Genomic DNA, 25,116 nt, shown 5'->3' on the forward strand with positions numbered 1-25,116 from the left:
GAATTCAGCTCTACCTGTGGTAATATGTTAAAACCACCACAATAGTTAGTAAATTTGGGGAGGGATATTTTTGAGGCTATGCAAATATCTTGTTTGTCTTCAAAGATTCATCTGCTAATTTTACTATTCATTAATGGATTCCTCCTATAGCAATTACTATTACTGTGGTTTTCTCATGGTGATTTTTCTATTCCCCTCTTTCCTTCTACATTTATTTATCAGAATTGTCCTGAAAGGAATAATTGTCCCTTCTCCCTCATTTATTTTTTTCAATTATGTATATCAGTTTGGATTCATTCTTTGGATTGTAACTAATATGAGGTTATATATATTTGTTGCTTTGTAATTGAGAGCTCTTTCAGGGAGCCTGGGTGGCTCAGTCAGTTAATGGTCCAACTTCAGCTGAGGTCATGATCTGGAAGCTTGTGAGTTTGAGCCCCACATCAGGCTCTCCACTCTTAGTGCACAGCCTACACTGTCTGTCTCCTTTTCTCTATGCCCTACCCCTCCCCAAAGATAAATAAAAATTTTAAAAAAGGAATTGGGAGCTTTTTCAAGTTGGCTTCTCAGTCTCTTGCAATGGCTCCCATCTATTTTTTACTTTCTTACTTTTTGGCATTAGAAAATACTCAGTACAGGACCCCTGGGTGGCTCAGTCATTTAGCATCTGACTTCAGCACAGGTCATGATCTCACAGGTCTTGGGTTCATGCCCCATATCATGCTCTCTGCTGTCAGCACATAGCCCACCTTGGATCCTCTGTCTCCCTCTCTCTTTGCCCCTCCCACCTTGTGCTCTCTCTCTCCTTTCAAAAATAAACACTAAAATAATTTTTTAAAAAATATTCAGCCAAAAAATTTTTTAAGGCAAAGTATGTGTAGGGATTATTTATGGAGGTTAGTGATCTGAATAAGAAGTTGGGGGTAAATGTGAGAGAATAAAGCTAAATAGCAATTTTTCTCTTGAAAAGAGAGAAAATTAATTTTTAACTCTTTATTTGGAAATAATTACAAGATTGTGAAACATTACGAGAATAGTTCAAAGAATTGCCATATGCCATTAACTCAGATACTCCTATTGCCACCCTGTTTGCTTTACTATTTGTTTTATCTATCTACCTATTTTTTCTGAATTAGTTGATTCATCATAAGCTTTCACCTCTAGCTAACTCAGTGGGTACTTCCTAAGAACAGGTCATTCTCTTCCATAATCACAGCACAGATGTCAACTTCAAGAAATCCTGTTATTGTCTATATTCCAATTTTGTCCACTGATGCAATATTGATATTTATAGCATTTTGAAATTTGATCAACTAACTAGATTGATGTTGCTGATCTTACTGGTCCTCATCTCCAGCTGGGTGCCTAGAGCTTCTCTCCTCCACAAGCTGCTATCTACTCTAGTTACCAAGGCTCCCAACCAAGCTCACAGGGACTCTCAGGATTGACAGTGTATGTTGGACCTGGGTGCATCCAAGGAATATTCTTGCAGAACATCTTGGGTTAATTATATCTCCTGATGATAGACACTAATTAGTCCTTATTTATTTATTTTTTTTAGGGAAAGTAATCTTTCCCCTAAATGACTGGGGAAAGTGATTCAAACTGTGGGAGGTGATGACAGAATCTTTGGAATAAGACGGAGTAGTTTTAGAGCTCAGCTCTGGCATTTACTAGTTCTGAGATTTTGACAAGAACTTAAACCTTCTAAGCCTGGCTTCTTGTCTGTTATCTGGGGAAATAATACCTACTTCCCAAAGCTATTGATACTATTAAATGAGATAATTTTCAAAATCTCATTAGCAACAGCAAACCATGATTCATTGCTCACTGTTACTAATGCATGATGTCAGCACTCAAGTAAACAGACCAAGGACTGTGACATTGACAGGTCTGGGCTAGATCTCTGGCTATCCCCCTTGTTAGCTCTGGAACTAGGGGAAAGTCACTTAACCTCTCAGATTCACTTCCTCATCCTCAAATAAGGGAACAATAAAGCCTAGCACAATATGTTGAGAATTAAATAACATTTGGTACTGTACTCAGTGTGGGTTGCTAATATAAATATAAATGATGATGATAATGAGAGTTTTTCCATAGACCAGATATTTTATGTTCAATGCCTTGAATGGTAATCTCATTTAATTCTTAGAACAATCCATTTTTTTTCACATTAGAAATTTAAACTTTAAAAAGTTTATGTAAGTTTCCCAAGGTCAAATGGACTCAAAGCCTCTTTTTTACTTATTTTTTTATTAGTTACTTGAATAACAATTGTTGGTCTCTGATGACTTAGTGTTATCCCAGTTAATTCAGACAAACCCCACAGAACATGACAGGGCTTAGTTATTATGCACACATTTAATACAAGTATTTATTTCCTTACAATCTTCTTTTAGTTAAAAGTTCCAGCTACTCAAGAACTCATTCGTACTGCCTCAGGTGGCCTTTTATTTCACCTGTGCCTTTTCTTAAGACCCAAATATTACACTGTGGGCAAAATCTGAAGTGGCTTTGAAAGATATTAATTGGAGGAAAAACTGTAGAGAGAAACTCAAGACTTAAATTCAAATAGCCCTACTGAATTTTGGAAGGCAAATTAAAAAAATAAAAGTATTTTCCTGAAAAGATGCTACACTTAGGAGAACCGCTGACACATAATGCTTCAAATTCCATATGCAAAGGAGGAGAGGACAAGAAAACTCACTCCACTCTCTGTCCAGTAGAGCCTGAAGATGGAATGGGAAGAAAAACCCATCAAAACATCTCAAGCCCATAATCAGCTGCTGTCATCTTAGCAACTGGACCTAGAAACATCATTCCTAAAGATATTTTCACTGAAGGTGAAAAAGACCACCTTAGAGGAAATGGGGTGATGTCTGTGTCCCCCAGTAGCTATAGAGACAGAATCTCTAGATGATAGAACCAGCATTTGGCAGAATGGTAAGAAGGTTACATTTAACTATGTGCTGGTATAGGAGGAATCAGTGCCCTGCGAGTGTTTGTCTTAGCATGACACACATAAAACTGATAATATTGGGCACCTCTGACAAGGTATTAGAAAGGAGAAGGGAAGTTTGTCTTAATGCAATAAGCATGAAATAATCTTGAAAAAAAGTTAATCTAGTTCTGCCTTGATAAAGAATTGATGACTTGCACATTGCTTAGAACAAACTTAACCAGATGCATGCTTCTCACGTGACCCAGTTCTTCCCAGGATCTTTCATCTTTCTGGCTGGCTGGCTGGCTGGGTAGTGTGACAGTGGCAAGCACAGGCTTCGAAGCTGGGTGGTGTTTTAATCTCAGCTCCATCACTTTCAATCTCAGCTCCATCACCATTGATGAATTGACCTTGGCATCAATGACCTTGGGCAATGGCCTGCCTCTTTGTACCTCCTCGTCAAATGTGGACAAGAATAAGTTTGTGAGAGTTGAACACAAGATGTAAAGCACTTTGAAGAGTGAAGGGTATTCAGTTAGTATTCAATAAAGGGTCTAAAACTAAGCCAGAGATCACAGATGAGCAGCCCATCAACCAGCAGGTGAATGTGTGGCAGCCAGTTTAACGGGCCCATCCTTGGACTCACTTCCATTCTTTGTTGTCCCATAAGGGCTGAGTATCCATTGCCAATACTCTATTGTCTATCTTAAAGAGAAATAACTCTCTGTACTTAGGTATTTATTTTAAATCAGAATTAGAAATACAAAAAGGATAAATGCAGTGAGTCTAATATATGTTTTTAAAGAAGGGGAAGCAGACACTGTTCCTAAGTGTTAATTATAAAAATACCCCGAGTAACTCATTTATGTGAACTTCTGGCCAACAGAGTTATTTAAATTTGCTGCCCATGAGTTTTGAGCAGCAATGGGGCTCTCTGGGTATTAAGAAAAAGAAATTATTTTATATTCTTAGAGAATCTCAGGATTAGAGGGAGACCAAAAATAAATTAGAAGCATCACACTCACTTGAAAAACCTATTGCTCACCAATCTGCATTCACCATGAGAAGAAAGCAGCAAACTAAAATTAAGAAAGGATGAATGTAAAGATCCAAATGTGGGTTTATAAAAAAAAATCACTTGCCAAAGAATAGAAGGAAGACACTTGAGTTTGAAAAGTTCCTCAGTAGAAAATAGGAACTCAACATCTTCAAATGTGAGTCAGATTTCAGGTAACTGACGGGTTCACTTGTCCTCACATTCCATAGTATTTCTATTTTGTGACTATAAAAGCAGCACGGATCTGTCCCACAGGAGATCACAGAGGCTTTCACTTCTTCCTGATCCCACTCAGAACAACTTGGGAAAGTAAAGTCTTTTCATCCTGTATAACATCTATAAGGCAGCACCATATACATAGGGCATATAGTGGGTGATTTTCTCTGCCTGGACTAGTTACAGGTGCAGAAAGAGTAACTGTCAGTGCTTAGGTTTCTCATCAATACTCCCAGGGAAAAATGGGCTTTCTAAATTTTTGTTTCCTACCTTATTTATACATTCTTAAACATACAGGGCATCACTCAGTGAATGTGATTATAGGATCTGACCACAAAGATCCCTAAATATAACATCTTAAATGATGTAAGAGTGAAACTCATCACCAGCAGCTTTTGCTAAAGGCTTCTCTGTATGCAGTCCAACACTGGACCTCAGACAAGAAGGGAAGCATCTTATTCCTGAGATTTAGAGCTTTCTAATTCTGACAGCCCAGCAACAGAGATAAATAAACCTTAAATACATGCTGAGTCAATAGGAGCAAAGCATTTAACATCGTGCCTAAACTAAAGACAACAAGAACTTATTTAGGTGGTGGTTCAAATTCAGTTAACACTTTTGATCTCTTACCAGATAGGACAATAGATTGTGAGCTCTCTGAGGACAAGCATGTAGTGGGTTGGTATATGAACATTTAGGGAATGAATGGCAATATATTTGGCACTTTCATCTATATTAGCACATTTCATCTCCACTTTGTGGATAATAGAACTGGGTCTCAGAACACATAAAGGGCTTATTGCCCAAAGTCACAAGAGTGACAACAGTCTGTCCTCCTTCTCCGTTCACTGGCCATGATGGCTGTCAGTGCATGACCACCAGGGAAGGTGAGTGAGGTGGGACTGCAGTTGTGCTGGCAGGCAGGATAACTGTCTCCACACATCCCCTAGTGGGTGAGGCGAGGCTTCGTAAAGAGGTCCAATCTTAGTTGCTTCAGGGATGACAGCAAGAGAAAGACTAACCAATGAAGATGGTATCCCATGCTCAGATGCAGAGGCAGGAAAGGGGCTACACAGAGAAACTCAGTAGAAAGGAAGCCAGCAGAAAGAAAGTAAAGTAGTTCAGGATGCCCTGCAGGGAGAGCACGGGGAAGAGGTTTTGAGAAAGCTAAAGAAAAAAACCCATAGGGCCAAAGCTGCAGATAGAGAATGCATCCCTTAAGAAGGGCAGTGAGGGAGCCCTCAGACTGCATCAGAGATGTCTCTACAGATGACACAGTGCCCACTGCTCTCTGTCATGCAGGTCCTGGCTACTGGTAGCCTTACTCCTTTATGACACTTGCCTGGCCACTGAAAGTATCTAAATTTATGATTCTTGAAGTCTTCCCCAAGGCCACAGCCCTTTGGAGGGAACAGGAAGTAGAGGCAGCATGCATCAGATACTTCAGAGCCTGCTGCTTGATTTCCTTTGGGCTCACCTTGATTTAATTTATTCCTTGAGTGTATGGACACCACACTGCTTTCAACTGCTTCTCTTAAACTAGCTCATAATTATGCAACTACAGTGTCTGCTAGAGTAAATCTTCCTTCCATATTCAGACCACACCTTTTCCCCAAACTGGATAAATGTAAAATGACACGATGATGTGAGCAGTCTGTGTGGCTGCATAGGCCTCTTTTTTTTTTAATAAAAAATTCTTTAGAATAAAATGTTAACTATAAATTTCAAGAAAATAAAAAAATTCCAGTGAGTACCTGTTTGACCAAATTATCTTTTATCTGACTACCAGATAATATGAACTTGAAATGTTTAAGAAATAAAGGAATGTGTGTATAAGTAATGCAATATTACTTTTGGTCTACTTAAGTTCCAAGTTTGCATCAATGCCTTCTTCCCTGTTCAAAGCAAGCACTATTTTCTTATCTAGCATATATACAGGCAGAGTCACATGAGAAAAATAAGAAAATTTAAACACCTCTGCAGCTTGAATAAATCTATAGGAAACTAACTTCGATAGAGGAGCACATTCCCATACTCTAGTTCTATAAGTTCTAATATATATTTTTAACAACTCTTTCAATGTCTAGTGGCTAAGGATTTATTAGACTTCTGTGCACTGAATCCATTAGTCTGGGGGAGGAAAGAAGTAGGAAATATGCTCTCAGAAGATGGAGTCTGTGCTACCTCTGGGCCAGAACTTCAGAACTCAGGTGGTGCTCAGAGAGAACCTGGAGATGCTCTCTTGGGCACAGCACCAGCCTCCTGAGACTACAGAAAGTAACTAGAGTTGAGCATATCCCCTACCCAAAAAGTACAGAAATCATCTTCCAGACCTTCCCTCAGCATCTGAGGCCATTGGCAATTGCAGGCTAGCTTCTTTTGGAAAAAAATTAACTTGACAAGGTCATTTAATTTAATTTAATGAAGAATAACTGAGCACCTATTATATGTTCCAAGTATCAAAAACAACAGCAAAATAGTAAGGTCCAGGTTCTTCCTAATCTCCAGCCAGAGCCAGAGCTCTTGTCTGAGCCAGTGCTCACCAGCAGGCAGAGACAGTGCTTTTCTGCAGTCCTTCGCATCTACCTGCCTGCCAGTGCCACTAGGATCTGGAAAATGGGCAATGTTTACATAAAAAGTAAACATTTTTGAGTATTAAACATGTGCACTTTCACAGGACACACACGCATGCCACACAAGCTTGCTATATATATGGCCATTTTCAGATAAGGTGGTCATTTTTTGTGATGAGCATCTCAGAGCCAAGAGAACCCACTTTGAAGATGGACAGACCTAGGTTCAAAGTCTCACTCTACCATGTTCAGTTAGGAGGATATTGGCAAATTCTTTCTCAGTTTCCTCCCCTGAACAATAAATGTGGAATCACCCAGGTCTGAGAGTTATAGGGAAAATCAAATGTAAGTGTGTGTAGAAGGCCTATCACACATTATGTGCTCAACCACATTATGTGGTAGAGGTGATTGTTATTCTCTGAGGAAAGATGGAAAGAGCATAACATTTGTTGATTGCTTATTTGCCATACATTGTGTTTAGAGTTTCTGCATGTACCCTCTCATTTTATATACATATACACACAATTGTGAAGTAACTGTTAAGACCCCTTTCTTTAAGTAAAAATCACAATTATAAAAATAAGATGAACAAGAAATAAATAAAATAAATAAATAATATAAATTAGTGAAATATTTTATTAAATTTATTAATTAGTGAGAAAACTAGCAGGATATCACAACCATTCAAAAAAATTTTTTTAAACATACAGAGAGAGGCTATCAAGAATACTGAAATGAATTAGAAGTAGAATAAAACTGCCTGGTATCCACATGGCTATTAATTGCATTCCCCTGAACAAAACTTGACTCTTCATGTTCAAGAATCATTTGCATTACTATATTTTTTCTGTAATTTCAGAGTTGTAAAATAGCTCAAAGACAATAAAACAGCAGGCCCCTTTTTTTGTTCATTTCAAAATTTTTTACTATATTTTCTGACAGAACCATTATTATTTTCATTTGCGTTGAGAAAACAAATCATAGTGACTGTGTAATTTGTCTACAGTCACAAAAAGCATAAATAGAAGAGTGTGGATTCAAACACACCTTTCATCATTTCAAAATTAGAGTGGCTCTGGGACTTCTTTTTCTTTTATTTTTCAAGGGATGAACAATCAATATATCCGCCGGGAAGTCTTCTGCTGTGAAACTTGTCATGAGCTCAAAAGCTTCTGGGAAAAAGAAATTAGCAAACAGACTTGTTACAGGGAACTGGAGGAAGATCGTCAGGGAAGGAGTGCCCTGAGAAAGTATGTGAATCATTTCTCTACTATTTTTAAAATTAGATTTCTATACAAATATACCGCATATGAATATGGGAGACTGAGTTCTATTTATTATCACTGTTCTAAGAATGCCAATGTTCACTATGGTATGGTAAAGCCAGTGCAGCCATGAGAAAAAAGACTTGGACAAAGCTTATTATATTCACAGGTCTCAGAGAAAGGGTAACCACATACCATGCAGGGCCACAAGAGAAGCATTAGGTCTTGCCCGGGTAGCAAAAAACAGAAACATGGGGAACATCTAAGCCAGAGCTTTTATTGGAGTTTCTGAGCAAAAGGCAAGCCATAGCAGAGTAAACAGTTTAGAACTGTCTAGTTTGAATAATTTCAGAGGGCGCTGGCTATAGATGAGGTCTCTAGTTGTCTGGTACCTAGCCCTGGGTTGATGTAGGGCAGGGAAAATATGGCTTCATGTGTGAGAGTTCGAGGTGGTTGGGGTCAAAGACTCAGGATTCATTGACATGCTCACAGCAGACCTTTTGATACCTCTAAGAAAAGGCTAGCTCTGGGCCTTTCCATGGCCAACAATCTTCTTATGATGTCAAAACATCATAAAATATAGAAAATTCAAGACATGATTAATTCTTCTACTCATTCAGTCTTGCCACCACCTACACCAGGGTTTCCAAATCTAGCATTATTGCCAGTTAGGGCCAGATAATTCTTTGGGGGCAGGAGGCAGTCCTGTGCTTTGTAAGATGTTTAGCAGCATCCCTCAAAACACTACACTCCAGTAGGACTCTTGTTTCCATTGTAACAACAAAAAATTATTAAAAAGTCCATCGAGCTCCATGAAATACACAGACTGCCATACTTACTAGTGAACTTTAAAAGATCTCAGTGACCTGAGTCATGTACATTTGGAGGAAGATTTAGTTACAGAAACTTTCAAAAATCCTTATAACAAGGGCAGCTTGTGAGCCTGGAGAAGTTTTTTCAAACTTCTCTAGGAGAGGTTGGTTACAAATTAAGATGCATACTTAAGAAGCATAATGAAAAATATACGAAAATTACTAATAGGTGATATCAACAGGTCATATAAGTTCAATAAATCATCATTTCTTTTTTTTTTAAGTTTATTTATTTATTTTGAGAGAAAGAGCACAAGCAGGGTAGAGTCAGAAGCAGGCTCCTCACTGTCAGCACAGAGCCACAGACCCACAAACTGGGAAATCATGACCTGAGCCGAAATCAAGAGTCACTGATTCTTAACCAACTGAGCCTCCCAGGCGCCCTAGTGAATCATCACCTCTTAAGTAAAGCATGCGAGGGCCTCCGAGGCAGTTGCCTGCTGAGAGAGCAGCCATTCCATGTTTTATCTCATCTTTCAAAGAAGCAAAGTGTATTTTTATGTCTATCATTGTAATTGAATTTGAGGTAGAATGAGGTAGGTATTAACATTATTCTCCATACCCCTCATTCTTCTCTCAGTATTTCAACTTTCAATCCTTGGTTGCTAATGTGGCTAAACAACAACCACCTAAGAGCAGGCTGACGTGCCAGATTCTTTCCATTCTTTCCTGGGCCCATAATTGAGCAGAGTTGTAAGTGAGAACTTTATGGAAGCCAACATAGTAATAGGTGCCTGGAGCCTTCAAAATATTTATACCTTCTAAATTACTTGCCCCCAGGAATCTCTGTGAGGAAAATAGACCGGTATATGAAAAGAGTAATAAGTATTATCATAACTCATGTTAGGGTTATTTGTAAGAGTGAAAAATATAAGATTGAACTCAACTTGTTAAATTCTTTATTATATAGTCTGATCTTCCTGCAGTAAGCATACATTTCTTTGCTTTAGCATTGTGATGAAATGAATTGTGTACCCTCACACATTCAGAGTGTGACTGTATTTTGAGATAGGGCCTTTAAAGAGGTGACTTGGTTAAAATGAGACCTTTAGCGTAGGCCCTAATCCAATCTGACTGATGTGCTTTAAAAAAGATGAGATTAGGATGCACAAAGGGATGCACACACACCCAGAGAAAAGGTCACATGAGAGTAAAGCAAGAAGGCCATCTGCAAGCAAAGGAGAGAGGTTTTGGGAGAAACCAAATCTACTGACACCTTAATCTTGGAGTCCCAGCTTCCAGAGTTGGAACCAAACAAATTTCTGTTGTTGAAGACCCCCAGTCAGTGGTATCTTGTGATGGCAACTCTAGCAAACTAATAAAGACATTTACCCAATCTTTTCATTTTGGTTATTTTTATTCTTATGAAACTAATACAAGCACATATTTTAATTCAAGTATCACAGAAGGATATATAATTACAAGGGAGTTTCCCTCCTACTTGGGCTCCTAGACTTGCTCTCCAGGGAAAGCTGACATCAACAGTTTCTTGTATATCTTTCCCAAAAGCTTCAATATGAATAAGCAAATAAATATGTGTGCTATATTTTTATGCAAGATGAGACAATACTTCTGCACCTTGCTCTTTTTTTTAATGTTTTTTTATTTATTTTTGAGAGACAGAAAGACACAGCACGAGCAGGGGAGGGTCAGAGAGAGAGGGAGACACAGAATATGAAGCAGGTTTCAGGCTCTGAGCTAGCTGTCAGCACAGAGCCCGACACAGGGCTCGAACCCACAAACTGTGAGATCATGACCTGAGCCGAAGCCGGACGCTTAACCGGCTGAGCCCCATAGGTGCCCCAACAGACAAGTTTCTGTGGAAGACAAATTCCATTTCTCTTGAGTCTGTACCTAAGCTTGAGATTGCTGGGTCGTATGGTAAATGCCAAGCTACTTTCCCAAATGACTGTTCTATTTTGCATTTCCACAGCAATGTAAGAGACTTTCAGTTACTCAGCATCCTGACCAACAGTTCATTTGCATTTTGTTGTAAAGGTTTTCAAAAATTTTGTTGGAGTTTTTTTTAATGGAGGGAGTTGAGGGGGTACATTGTTTTTTTGTTTTCCTTTTTTGTTTTGATCATTCTATGAGGTTAATGATAACTCATTGTGTTTTAATTTGCATTTTCTTAATTATGCTAAGCATACTTTTATGTGCTTACTTGCCAACCATACTGTAAGGACGCAGGTCTGAATCAAACTGACTCCATGACAGGCTTCAAGTTTCCCCTCTGACCTTGGAGTCCTAAGTGTCAGTTCCCCAGAATCATTAGACAATAAAAGGGCACACATTGCCCAAGGCAGGAGGGACCACCCTTGTAACACCCAATCAGGAAAGGCCAACTAAAATGCTTAACATTCCTAAGGGCAGGCCTAGAAATAGAAGCTATAGGTAATCACTTATTGCTTAAGGCTAGTTACACCCTACGTGAGGGTCCTGGGTCCACTCTGTAACTGGTATTAACTCTGAATGCTGTGATTGGGTCCCACCAAAAGTAACGAACACTCTGGGCAATGTGTATGGTTAAAGTTACTGCCAATGATGTTATGCGATAATGATTGGATCACTGTACCTGTGTCACAATTTCCTGTAACGCCCACTTCCCAAACCTATAAAAGCCCTACCCTGCCTTTGTTCGGGGCTCTCAGCACGGATCCACTGCTTTGATGAAGTCTGTGAGATAGAGTTTAGGCCCTGGCAAGCCTAAGCCTGTAATAAAGCCCTTTGCTTTTGCATGCGTGACTCAGTCTCTCTGGCAGTCTCTGGTTTTGGGGGATGATATTGAAATCTGAGCATAACAATACAACTTTGGTAAAATGTCTGTTCAAATTCTTTTCCTATTACATTGTTTTGTTATCATTCAGTTTGAACTTTATATACTCTAGAAACAAGTCCCCTAACAGAAATGTGACTTGCAAATATTTTCTCCGTTTATGGTTTGCCTTTTATTCTCTTTACGGTGTCATTTACACAACAAATTTTTAATTTTGATACACCCAATTTTTCTTTTTTCTATGTGTTGTATCTAAGAATTTTTCCCCCAATCCCAGGTAAAGAATAAATTTATTATTTTGTGGGGTTCTCTTCTAGAAGCCTTAGTTGTAGCAGGACTCTCACACAGAAAATAGTGACACCGAGGCCTTTCTTTGTGGCCTTTCCTTCCAGGAAGCAACTTTATTCATGATGACAAGGTCTCATTTGGGTTCCTACTTGAAAAACTGATCCCTGAATACCATGTGGTATAGCTTTCTATGCATTTTCTACTTCTTTGTCACCCATTTATGGATAATGTATAGACATAGTCTCATTGGGTGGTCCCATGTTACAGTCATGAGGGATATCATACATGTATATAGCCAGGTTGTCTTCCCTTATCTAGAGTTCTTTTCTTACCACATTCCTTAGAGAGAAGACTCTACCACAGTCTTACCTTTTATATTTAGGTCTGTGATCCGTTTTGAGTTAATTTTGTATTAGATGTGGACTATAGAATAAAGTCCATTTTTTAAAATATGAATGTATGATGCTCTAGCACAATTTGTTTAAAATAAATACTTTCTCCAATGAGTTGCTTTTGCCTCTTATCAATAATCAATTCACTATATTTGTATATATTTATTTCTGGACTCTGTTCTGTTCCACTGATTTATTTGTCTGTTCCTTCATCAGTGCCATACTGTCTTGATTAGGATAGCTTTATATTAAAGGTCACAGAATCAAGTAATATGAGTCCTCCAACTTTCCTCTTCAAAATTGTTTTGGCTAAACTACTTCTTTTGCCTTGCCATATAAAGTTTGGAATCAGTTTGTCAATATCTACCAAAAGGTCCTTCTGGGATTTAGTTTGACATTATATTGAATCAATTTAGGAAGGAATAAATTTATAAAACTACACATTCATAGACTTTGTTCATTTATCTATTGATTTTTTTCTTCATTAATTTGTAAAAGCCATGTGTTTCTCAAAAATATTTGTTATAAGGAAAAATGAAAGACCTCAATTGGACCATCAGATGTGGAGATAAAAGTACAAAGCATTTGTATTTTTCCTCTCCTCAGGCTCAGAGAAGAATGGAAGCAGAGACTGGAGAAAAGGCTACAGATGCTGGACAATCCTGATGAGAAGAAAAAGCAAGCAAACACGGTGGGCTGAGAGCCTCCTGCTTCATCTACTTCAAAGATATCTAGCCACCAAGGGCACTCTTCGAGAAGAAAAATTTAACACCCAAGTTATGTTGATTTACTAACCAGGACACCCTCTATTTGCTTTCCCATTTGTAAGGGATTTACATGTGAAAACTCCCCCAGTGCTAATGGGAGTCATTATCCAACTCAATCCTCTCTGCACTGAACAGGGTGACCGCCAATGGGACAGGGAAGCTCAGGTTATTTAATATAAAAAGCTCTTAGAATTAACACTACCCAGGTTTCAAAGATCCATGTAGTGTAATTTATTTCCACATTTTCTTTTCATTTTGAAATCTGAATGTTTCATCTAAGTTTACCAAAGGCGATGACCTGGATGGGAATTTGGCTTCCCTGGGTCTTCCGAAAAAAAGAGTCAATCTTTTCTTCCTGTCCCTGCTTTTTGTGAATACAGCTGTTATTATGAAAACAATTGATAAACAATACAGTTTGAAAATGAACTGAACTAAATATTTTTCGCTTCTCTTTATATGAATTCTTTTCTCATAAACATCTTTAACTAGAAATATGCAATGAAAATAAAATAATGGTTAATAAACATGGTTGCCTGCTCTGGTATGTGCCTTGTCCCTTACGCCTGTCTTGGTTAGCTCTCTGGTGCTAGAGCCAAATGTCAGCTCTGCTGCCGCCAGATTCATTCTGGAATTTACAGTCACCCTCACTGTAGTCCCTTCTCAGTTCCAGAGCATGATCACAAGGTGGGAGAAGTTCTATCTGTCACAGTAACTAGGGCTCTTCTGCCCATGGTTCCTCTCTAGGAGACAGCTAGGGGAGCCCTGAGCACCAAGGAATGCACATGGCCAGAGGGACTTTCAGTAATCTGAGACAATGCTGCGGAAGGCATCCATTCCTCACTAATGCCATGTGGTAGCATAAACTGCTTCCCTTGGAAAACTAAAAGAGCTTCTCACAGCTAAGAAAGTCATGGGGTGGCAAGAGGGTTGGAGAGGTGATTCCACATTCCCACAGTTATGAGATCCAGGCCCCTGCTACAGGCTTTTCTCCAATTTGGGTATAATATATAAGCAGTAAACTACAAGTGGGGAAAATCTGAGCAAAGTTTGGAAAAAGAGGTTAATAATAAAATACAATTTTAGTAAGGACAGAGAACTATAGGGGGTTCAGGAAGGGAATAAATATTTTCCTGAACATAAGGGATTCAGGGAAAGCCCCCTGGGAAACTGATGTTTAAGCTGAGACTTATAAAATGAGTAAAAGTCCATCCAAGAAAAGGAAAGTGGCCAAATGTCCTGGACAGAGGAGAATGGCACATGTGAAGAGCCAAAGACGAGCATTGACTGCAGAGCAAAGGGGACTAGAGATTCACAGAGAGGTAAAGAACTGGGAAATGTGTGTCTGTGACACAGACTGAAGAGGGAACTATTTTATAGGAGGGTGGAAAGGTGAACAGGGGCCTTTAAAGCCCAGGCTAAAGATTCTCAATTCTAGGGGTGCCAGGGTAGATCAGTTGGTCGAGTGTCTGACTTTGGCTCAGGTCATGATCTCACAACTCGTAAGTTCAAGGCCCAGGTCAAGCTCTGTGCTGACAGCTCAGAACCTGGAGCCTGTTTTGGGTTCTGTGTCTCCTCTTTCTGCTCCTCCTCTGCTCACACTCTGTCTCTCTCTCAAAAATAAATAAACATAAAAAAAAGATTCTCAATTTTGGATTGCTCATTGACACAGGCTTTAAGGTAGAAGAATGAACTGATTAGACTTACATCTTTATTTTTTTCAAATTTTGTAATTCACATACATACATGTATATACTTTCATATAAGTGAATAAATGATTATACCATACATGTTTATAGGCTTTTATTAGCTGTTTCTCTTTTGTCCCAACCTGCTCTCCCCCTTTTTTCTGTACTCTCTGCCATCTGCAACCCCTATACCCTGTAATAACATGGTTTGAGTACTCCTGTATTTTCTCCATGTTTACATGGCTGTATACAGACACACATATTCACAATTACATTTACTTACCCATTCACACAGACATACACATGCATACACATACTCTCACACACACTACATCGAAAGGGTATTGTGTGAATGTTTATGTGGTGTCATTTCACAAAATAAGATCATATGACACTTCTGCATCTTGCTTTCCTAACTCAATCATTCCTCATATAAATGCTTCTAGGTGGAGCACCTCTGTGGCTCAGTCTGTTGAGTGTTTGATTCTTAATACTGGCTCAGGTTAGGATCTCAAGGTTTTTGGGATATGGCCCCACATTGGGCTCTGCATTATCAGTGCAGAGCCTGCTTGGGACTCCCTCTCTCCCCCTCTTTCTGTCCCTCTCTCTCTCTCACTCAAAATAAATAAATAAAACTTTAAAAACAAAATTTTTTAAAAATAAAAATAAATCAATACATAAAATAAATGCTTCTAGGTCAACTTAGCTCTAATTCACATTTCCTAGGGGATTGTATTATATGCTGATGTGGATGTTCCATAAAAAAATTCAGCAATCCTTTTAGAGATGGACAGTCACATAATTTTCAGGTTTTTATCATTCAAACAATGAAGCAGCAGACACTCTTATTTAAATATCCTTTATTCTAGAAAATAGGAACTTTCCCAGTTATGGGAAATGAGAACAAACTGTATTGCAGTTCCTACTTATAAAATGCTTTCCAGACAGGCTGGCAAAATTCTCATCTGAACAAACAGTCAATAAGAGTTCACGCTTCTCCCCATATCACTGCCAGGAATAAGTGTCATAGCCTTTCTTTGTATTTTCTAATCTGAGGGTTGATATCACTTGGTTTCTTTGGTCACTAATGATTGGAATTTTCTTTTCATTTCTTTGTTTATTAGTTTAATTTCTTTAAGTGTGAATTACTTAGGCAGACGGCCCATTTTTCTAAGGTTTGCCTTTCTAAGTCAATGTATATAAACTATACATGGATTATCATTTGCATTAGTAGTCTAGAAGGCAGGGATGGCTTGCATAAACACTGGTTACCAAGTCTGAAAACTCGAAGCTATAAGGAAAAAGTAGACATACCCTAAGCAGTGGCTTTGGCAGATCTGCAAGTTTAAATGATCATTTGACTGCAACTGGGAAAACAGATTAGAGGAGAGGTGGCAGGAAGTGAATTAAGAGGTTGTTTCCAATGTCTTCATGGCCAATAACAGGGTTGAGCAGATAGAGTGGATAGGTCATGCCAGTTGATTGAATGCAAGGGAGCAAGGCATGGAGATTCTAAAAATATAAATGTTTATTTATTTTAACTAACATTTAATTAACATGGGTTTAGTAAAAAGAAGATGAGCCTAAAGAAACAGCAGAGCTGGATCTGTTACCACTAGGGAACTATCTCCTCAGAATAAAGGTGAAATCCCTGCGCTATGCTTTCCTCATCTATAGTAATGGGCATGCTATCCCCCATTTCTCAAGGTGGTTGGGATTAAATGAGCAGATGTAAAAACCTGTAGAGCAGGACCTGGTACAAGGCAAGACCCCATGTACCTTACAGTGGGCTGGGCTCACAGAAAATGAAGAACTCAGCGGGAAGTAGTAACCAAGCCTGCATGCTGGCCAGAATCCCTTTTTTGAATTTACAGATCCCTGGGTTCCACTCCCAGATATTCTTTTTTGTTTTAAGTTTTCTAAATGTTTATTTATTTTTGAGAGAGAAAAAGAGAGAGAGTGAGAGAGACAGAGCACGAGTTGGGGAGGGGCAGAGACAGAGAGGGAGACACAGAATCCAAAACAGGCTCCAGTCTCTCAGCTGTCAGGCTCCAAGCTCTGAGCTATCAGCAGGAGCCCAATGCAGGACTGGAACTCTGGAACGGTGAGATCACGACCTAAGTCGAAGTCGGACGCCCAACAGACTTAGCCACCCAGGCGCCCCTCCGCTCTCAGAGATTCTAATTCTGTTGATCTGGTGTGGGACTCTGGAAATTTTGTATTTTTATCAAGCTTTCCAGGAGATCCCTGTAATTAGCCAGACTTGGGAACAGCTTTCCCAAAGGGCACAGATCTAGTGGAAAAGACAGTTAACCGAGCCATTCACCAGGCTGTACATTAAGTTGCCAGAACTTAGTCAGCCTGCACAACTGAAAGTTTGTGCCATTTGGCCAAAATCTCTATTTCCCTCACCCCTCAGTCCCCGGCAACCACTCTAGTTAATAACACTGGATTTTATACTTGAAATCTGCTAAGAGAATAGACTTCAAGCATTTTCTCTCTCTCTCTCTCTCTCTCTCTCTCTCTCTCTCTCTCTCTCTCTCACACACACACACACACACACACACACACACACACACAGTTTATGTGAGGTGATGCAGATGTTAATTAGCTTGATTGTGGTAAACATTTCACAAAGTATGTATGTATCAAAACATCACATTGTGTTTCTTAAATATATACAAATATTATTTGTCAATTATACTTCAATAAAGCAATAAAGAGGGGGGAAACTGAGTCAGAGTGGTAAGGCCATAAGAAGGGCATGTGAAGTGTTATGAATGGTCAGGCCTCAGGGAGGTGTGGAGGTCTCACAGAGGGGGTGAGATCAGACCCTGAAAGAGAGAATGAACTGTGCGGTCAGCAGGGGAGTGGAGGGAGGGAAAGGAAAGGTAGATTAGGGTTAAATGGGAGGCTCTTGAAATGCTGGCTAAAGGGTTTGGACTTTACCACAAAGGCAATGGAGACTCATCAAACGTTTTTAAGCAGGGCAGTAACTTGCTAAGAACTTGTCTTAGTAACTCAGTAAAACAACCCTGGCAGCCCTTTGGAGAATGCACTCTACAAATGTTAGGGATTGTCTTTGTTAAAACTATGATTAACCAAATAGCCTGATTTGGAAAATATACCCCTATGTGATCCTCCATTCTGTTCAAGGTGAATGGAAGTACAAAAAATAGTGTGGTCAAAGTGATGAAATATTGGGAATAAAAACAGGAAATTTGCCTTATGCCCTGTATCAAAGTAAATACCTTTAAAGTTCTAGCCTTTTAATTTTAAAATTAATTAGCACTTTTCCTTTAATAACCTTACATGAGATATAGACTGAAAAATAGCAAAATCTTGAATTGCACCAATTTAGAGGTGAGCTCAGCTGCTCAAAAAGGCTTTACTAAATTTAAACCACAGCTTTATGTTTGCCAGTGAGTAATAATAAAAGATCCTTTTGTCTGTTAGACAAATGATTCAGTATTAGTGAAGGAAGAAATCAGAACACAAAGTGTCTTTTTTCATAAAGCAATTCAAAGTTAAAATTGTGAAGAGCCCTTGACTTCCAGCCCAATACTCAAGTCCTTGTGATATTTATGGTACACACAGGCTGAAATGGCTGTGCCCAGACAGGAGACATAATGGCACTTGGAGGCTTTGCATGAGAGATGTCTTAAATGCGGTGAAGGAGGGAGAGGGAAAGAGACACTGGTTAGAAAGATTTACTGTCCTAGTCATCAAATGAGATGGGCAACACCCAAAGACTGCTGGCTAAATTGGAGGATTTCTTTCAGGTTGTGCCCTCCCCAGCACCATGACCACTGCTAAAGTGCAAGGGAGGCACGGAGCCAGGCTTCTCGAAGAAAGAGAAGCTCCAGCCAATCCCCTTGGCCTCTGCTTTGCCAACATGCTCCTTGAGAATATACAGATTCCAAAGGAAAGCAATAAGATTCTCTCATACCAGGCATCTTATATTACCTTAGAAAATAATGAGTTTTCTTTGAATAATAAATAATTGCAATTTTTCCAATTACAAAAATATATATGTTTATGGTAAAAATTTAGGAAAGCCAAAGCTTATCAAAATTACCCAAAGTCCCCCACCCAACAATAACACTGTTAATATTTTGAAAACCATTGTAGCGGATTTTTTACCTCAATACCTGGGATTTGTTGTCTCGCTGTTTCAAAGAATGAAGAGATAGGCACAGAATAAAATGAGTAACAGGTAAAAGTTTATTAGAGTATAAGCTTAGGAAGTAAGAATAGTATGAAGGCTCTCTTTATAGAGAGGGGGCATTCGAAAGTGAATACCGAGGACTTTATAGGGCTTTTGGTCATTCCCTTCCCCTGTCCCTTGTTCCTTCTCAGGGTCTACCCTTATTGGCTAGGTAACTCTAAATGCCTAGTCATTCTTTTTTGATTGACTCATTTCTGTTGTATGAAAGGTGGTCTATGGCCATAATGTCCCTGGTGGGTTCCACATTTTTTATGATCTACTTATTTTTAGTCAGGTCTTTTGTTTGTCAAATTCCTGAGAGAAACCTGAGGGAGAGTGTCAGTTACATTCTTAAGAGGAACTTAACACCTGAGGGAGTTTGCTTGAGGTCAGATGTTCTCAGAAGAAATGTTTTAAAATTTGTGTTTTTCTTCACCCAAAGACCATCAAGTCCCAGCCTTTCCCTTTCTGCCTTCTGTATCCTCTTTCCCTATCAAACATCTTTCTATTCATATAAACTAAACAAGATAGTTTTTCAAAAGTGGACTCTTGTCACAAATAATTTTTGTAAGTTAATTTTTCATTCAACAATATGTTCTGGACATCCAAAAATTGATAATTACAGATCTACATCCTTTTTTTGTTAGTTGCATAATACTTGGATGTGTAGGGGAAAAGGGCAGCCACCCCAAGATGGGCCACTTTGGCATGAACATCATTTTGACTTAAAAGCAATAAAAAATCTATCAGATTCAGGAAAACCTTTTTACTTCCCCTCTCAATTGCCTGCCTATGTCAGGATGAGAGCTATTAACAGAGATTTCTCTTTACCTAAGAACTTAACTATGTAAGGACAACCTTTGTTTTCCAGACATCTCCTTTCACCTTCCTACTAATGGTCTTCCTCCCCTTTGTATCCGTAGATCCTGCCCTCCCCTTAGCTCCTATAGGCATATTGCCTGACTGTCTTTGGAATCTCCATGTCTGTGTGGATTCCCCATATGTACACCATTAAGTATGATTTTCTCCTCTTAATCTGTCTCATATCAAACTGATTCTTAGTCAAGCAAAAGGACCTTTAAGTATATTAGAAATGCTTTCTCCCCAACAGATGAAAATAATTTATTTAAATAATTCTCTTTTGATAGACTTTCTACTTTTTCACTACAATAAGCAACATTTCAGTAAAAATAATCTAAATGGATAGAGTTAATGGATGTTGGATTTTGTTTTGTTTTGCTTTCTTGGGACTTTTTTTGTGGTTCTTTTGTTTGTTTTTGCATGTGTATCCAAATTTCTGTGCAGGATAAACTATAAGAAGTGGAACTACTCTGACAGAAGATGAGCCAGAAAGCCGATAATTCCTGTCTCGCAGGGACCTTCCCCCTCACCTCTAATAGCAGAAGTGTGGGTTTTATCTGATGAGTTGCTGACCCCCTCTTACCCTTAGCAAACAGGCTGTATCTGCAGGCAAGATGCAGATCTTCAACTCACCTTTCATGTGAAAAAAGGAGAGCTAACTCCACACCTCAGCCCATCACACAAGCCTGGCAGATCAAAGAAGTACCAGAGATTGCCTCAGGATGGCCCATAATTCAGATGGGTCCAGAAGGAGGCAGGGCTGGAACCAAGGTGGGAACTATAGGGTCTGTCAACAGGTAAAGCCTGGAGCACCTATCAATCACCACAGGGAGAGTGTTCTCCAAGAATGAAGCCAAAACAGAGGAAAGCAAAGCTGGCAGATGGTAGACAGAGATTTTATTTTGGTCCCCGGACTCTGATGAATCTGAAGCCAGCTTTATTTCCTTTATCCTTTGATTTTTTGAGCTAATATATGTATATCCTGTCCTCCCCTCACCCCTCACTCCCCTTAAATCAATGTAGTCTCTCTCTCATAATTAAAGAAAAAGTCCTAAATAAGGAAAAAAATCCTTCTCAGGGCCCAGCCCCCAGTATACAGGCACTGGCCCCAGGGCCCTTACTAGGTGGCTCCTTAGTGATCCTGCCCAGTTATCTGGCCTCAGTGGCTTATCCCAAGCCTGATAAATGCCAGGAGCCTGGCTGGCCAGACACAGGAGTACTTGAAGACAGGAAAGTCAGCAGCTGATCTGGAAGGGATGTTCCTCCCATTCCTACACAGAGATGCCCACAGAGGCCTTTCTCACTTCCTTATATGTTTTGCAGGATAATAGTCTCATTTTAAAAGGCAGGGACAGGGGGTTTAGTGTCAACTAAGTATGAGAATCTCTGGACTGAATAACTGTAAACAACTTTGATTTTAAGTGTGTTATGCCCAGATTTTAATATTGCCCCCAAAACCAGAGACAACCAGGGAGACCGAGTCACACATGCAAAAGCAAAGGGTGGTTTTATTACGGACTTAGGCTAGCCGGGGCCTAAACTCGGGCTCACAGATTTTATCGGCGTGGTGGATCTAAGCTGAGAGCCCTGAACAAAGGTGGGGTAGGGCTTTTATGAGTCTGGGAAGGGGGAGTTACAGGAAATTGTGACATAGGTACAGTGATCCGATTGTTATTATACAATATTATTGACAGCAGGTTTAACCATTCACATTGCCTAGAGTACTTGTTACTTCTGGCGGGACCCAATCACAACAGTTACAGTGTTAACCAATTACAGAGTGGGCCTAGGACCCTCACGTAGGGTGTGACTAGTCTTAGCCTCCATTTTTAGGCCTGCTCTTAGAAATGTTAAAGGTGTTAGCTAGCCTTTCCTGAATGGGCATTACAAAGGTGGTCCCTCTTCCCTTGGGACATGTGTGCCCTTCTATTGTCTAATGATTAGAGTCAGTTTGGTTCTGACCTGCATCCTTACAAGTGTTTACGGCTGAACTTCTCAGACTCATTACCATGCTAATATGCATCAGGACTCTCCAATGGTCCCACAAGGTCTGGGCTTGCAGAGGCCAGCCAGTCCCAAAGCTGCCAGGTAAGAGTCCTGGACTGTGCAGTCCAAACTGAAGGCTTCAGGCAAGTCCCTTACCTCTCTGAGCCTCAGTTTCCTCATATCTAAAGTACCTTCTTGGGGTGCCTGGGTGGCTTAGTTAGTTAAGTGCCTGAGATCAGGTCGTGATCTCAGAGTTTATGGGTTTGAGCCCCGCCATCAGGCTCTGTGCTGACAGCTCAGAGCTTGGAGCCTGCTTCAGATTCTGTGTCTCCCTCTCTCTGCTATCCCCCACTCATGCTCTGTTTCTCTCTGTCTCAGTAATAAATGAACATTATAGTGTTTTTAAAAATAAAATTAGGGCTGCTGTGAAGATTTCATCAGCAAAGTGTTTGAACAGCACTGAAACATCAAAAGTCTGCAATAAATGTTAGCTATTAACATTTTAGCATTAAAGACCACCATGTACTTTTTCCATAACTGCCTTATCTCCTTGATCACTTTTCTTCTTGATCAAATGCATAGTCCCCTCCATTCTCTTTGTACTTGTGTTTATACCTCCAAGTGCAGTCCCAACAGGGCAGGGAGCAATTCATGCTTACTGCTTGCTGCTGTGGCAAGAGGCCTGTTGACAAGAGGTGACAGTGGAAGGGTATGGTTTAAGCTGTTATAGCAAGAGTCTGCTCAGAGCCAAGGTCACCTTGACTTCTGACCTCCACACTGGCTTTAGCCCCTGCTGAAGTTCTTCATGTATGAACTGTGGTCACAGTGCATCTGCCAGAAGGGGCCTGCTCTTCTCAACTAAGGTTTAATCAGGATATTTGTCTCTTCTCTTTGTACCTTTGGAATTTATAGTCTTAGAAATGTTACCGTTCAAATAAAGGTTTTTAAGTTTTTTAAAAAATGTTTATTTATTTTGAGAGAGACAGAGTAAGAGTAAGGGAGGGGCACAGGCAGGGAGGGCAATGCAGAATCTGAAGCAGGTTCAGGCTCTGAGCACAGAGCCCAACATCGGACTCAAACTTGTGTACTGTGAGATCATGACCTGAGACGACACTCAACCAACGGAGCCACCCAGGTGCTCTCACGATGAAGTTTTTTATTAGAATTGTTGCGTAATCTGGTCTGGATCACCCAGCAGAAGAACTAAGCAGCACTCTGAGATCTTAGAAGGCAGGAGGCTTATTTTACACCAGTGGCTTCAGAGGAGATCACTCACTCTCCAGAGGTCTGAGCATAAGCTTAAGCAAAAAGAACAATTTATAGTCTGTTACTTCCACATTCCTAATTAGTAGTAATTTGGTGCGTGACATGCAGGGTGGGAAGAAGAACCTAGGAGAGGGAGTCTTTGATGAGGGACAGGAATTTCCCTATCAGTCCTGTCAGCCATTTTATAACAGACTTGCCCCTTTCAGAATCATGCATGCTGGAGCAACTGGGATAAATGGAGATAGGGAGAATTCTAGATCCCACACATCCTGCTTTCTTGAGAGACAAAGAGGCAGGTGAGTAAGATGGAGCACTGTTTATAAGTGCTCTGCATTTCAGAAGGACACTTCTTGAGGTGATGGCTTTAATAGATTAGACACCCCTGCCTGTGAACTTCTGCCAAGCAGTCAATATTTTAAAGATCATTTGTTTTTGGCTGGTCCCCAAATATATTACGTTCCTCTCAAGGAGAAAATTTTCATCTCTTCAGATACCTCCTTGAAGTTCAGCTAGCACACCAGAGCAAGAAATATGGGCTGGCTCCTACAAGCCCTGTTCATTCCCAGGCCAGGTGGTGCAGTTTTTAGAATCCTTGGGGGAAGAGGTCTCTTTACTTGATTGCAATTGGTGACCAGTATTTTCTGTTTTTGTTTCTTTTTCACCAGTGCCTACTATGTGGCAGTCAGACCCATGGTGGTCAAAGGCTTCTTGTTTTTTATTTTTTTGTAATGTTTATTTTTGAGAGAGATAGTGTGAACGGAGGAGGGGCAGAGAGGGAGACACAGAAACTGAAGCAGGCTCCAGGCTCTGAGCTGTCAGCACAGAGCCTGACACAGGGCTGGAACTCACAAACTGTCAGATCATGACCTGAGCCAAAGTTGGACACTTAACCAACTGAGCCACCCAGGTGCCCCAAAGCCTTTTTTTTTTTTTAAGTTTATTTATTTATTTCAAGAACTAGAGCAGGGGGGTAAGTTTATTTATTTATTCTGAGAGATAGAGAGTGATAGGGTTTTGGGGTAATGGTGGGGTTCAAAGCTGATGTCCAAGAAAGAATTCTTGAAGAAGTCTTTGGTGCAAAAAGGTGATTTTATTAAAGCATGGGGACAGGACCCAAGGGCAAAAAGAGCTACACTGTTTATATGCTTTAGAGGTAAAGTTTGAAGGGAGTTTCCAAAGAGATTTTCATATGCTAAAGACTCACAGATTTCTGGAAGCCTAGCTATAGTCAGGCTTTTCCCTCCAGCAAAGCATTAATATATGACAGAAAGGAGTTCCTGGACTTTAAGCTATTGATAAGATTGTGACCGTTTCGGGGAGGGGGGGGTATTTGTACTAATATATTTGTAAATTGATGGAGACTCTTAATGGTTTAATTATCTGTTTTCTGTCCTTTCCTTGGTTCTTGTGTTACAGAACCTGGTCTGGATCACTAGGCAAAAGAACCAAGGCACTCGGAGATCTTGGAAGACAGGAGGTTTATTTTACACTGGTGGGCTCAGAGGAGATCATTCTCCAGAGATTTGAGCCCAGAGCATCAATCGAGGTAACAATTTATAGCCCGTTACTTCCACATTCCTCATTAATGCTCATGACAAGCAGGGTGGGAAGAAGAACCTGGAAGGGGGAGTCTTTGATCAGGGACAGGAATTTCCTTATAGTCCTGTTGGCCATCTTATAACTGATTTTTCCCTATCACTTGGACAGGCAGGAACTCCTGAGAAGTATTACACATAGCCCACTTTGCGGGGGTAGGGTGTCAGTGCTAGCTTGTACTTTGCCCTCAGCCTGCATTATGCTCCCTCATCAGAGAGCATGAGCAAGGGAGGGACAGAGAAAGAAAACCCAAGCAGTTTCCACACTGTTAACCTGGAGCCCAAAGTGGAGCTCAAACTCAGGAACTATGACATCCTGACCTAAGCTGAAATCAAGAGTCAGACTTAACCAACTGAGTCACTCAGGTA

The 25,116-nt window shown here is 40.0% G+C and overlaps 1 protein-coding gene across 1 annotated transcript in view; it reads left to right on the forward strand.

Moving 5' to 3' along the window:
- LOC115276249 (protein FAM240B-like) overlaps window positions 1-13,666 on the forward strand; it is an 86,660-nt gene extending 72,994 nt beyond the window's left edge. Inside the window, exons 2-3 of the mRNA XM_029920181.1 lie at window positions 7,893-8,037; window positions 12,987-13,666. Coding sequence (XP_029776041.1) covers window positions 7,893-8,037; window positions 12,987-13,080 — 239 coding nt within the window. The 3' untranslated portion in view covers window positions 13,081-13,666. The remainder of the gene's footprint in view (window positions 1-7,892; window positions 8,038-12,986) is intronic.
- Window positions 13,667-25,116: the final 11,450 nt, after the last annotated feature.

This window comes from Suricata suricatta, chromosome 13 (assembly GCF_006229205.1).
Source record: "Suricata suricatta isolate VVHF042 chromosome 13, meerkat_22Aug2017_6uvM2_HiC, whole genome shotgun sequence".
NCBI lineage: Eukaryota > Metazoa > Chordata > Mammalia > Carnivora > Herpestidae > Suricata > Suricata suricatta.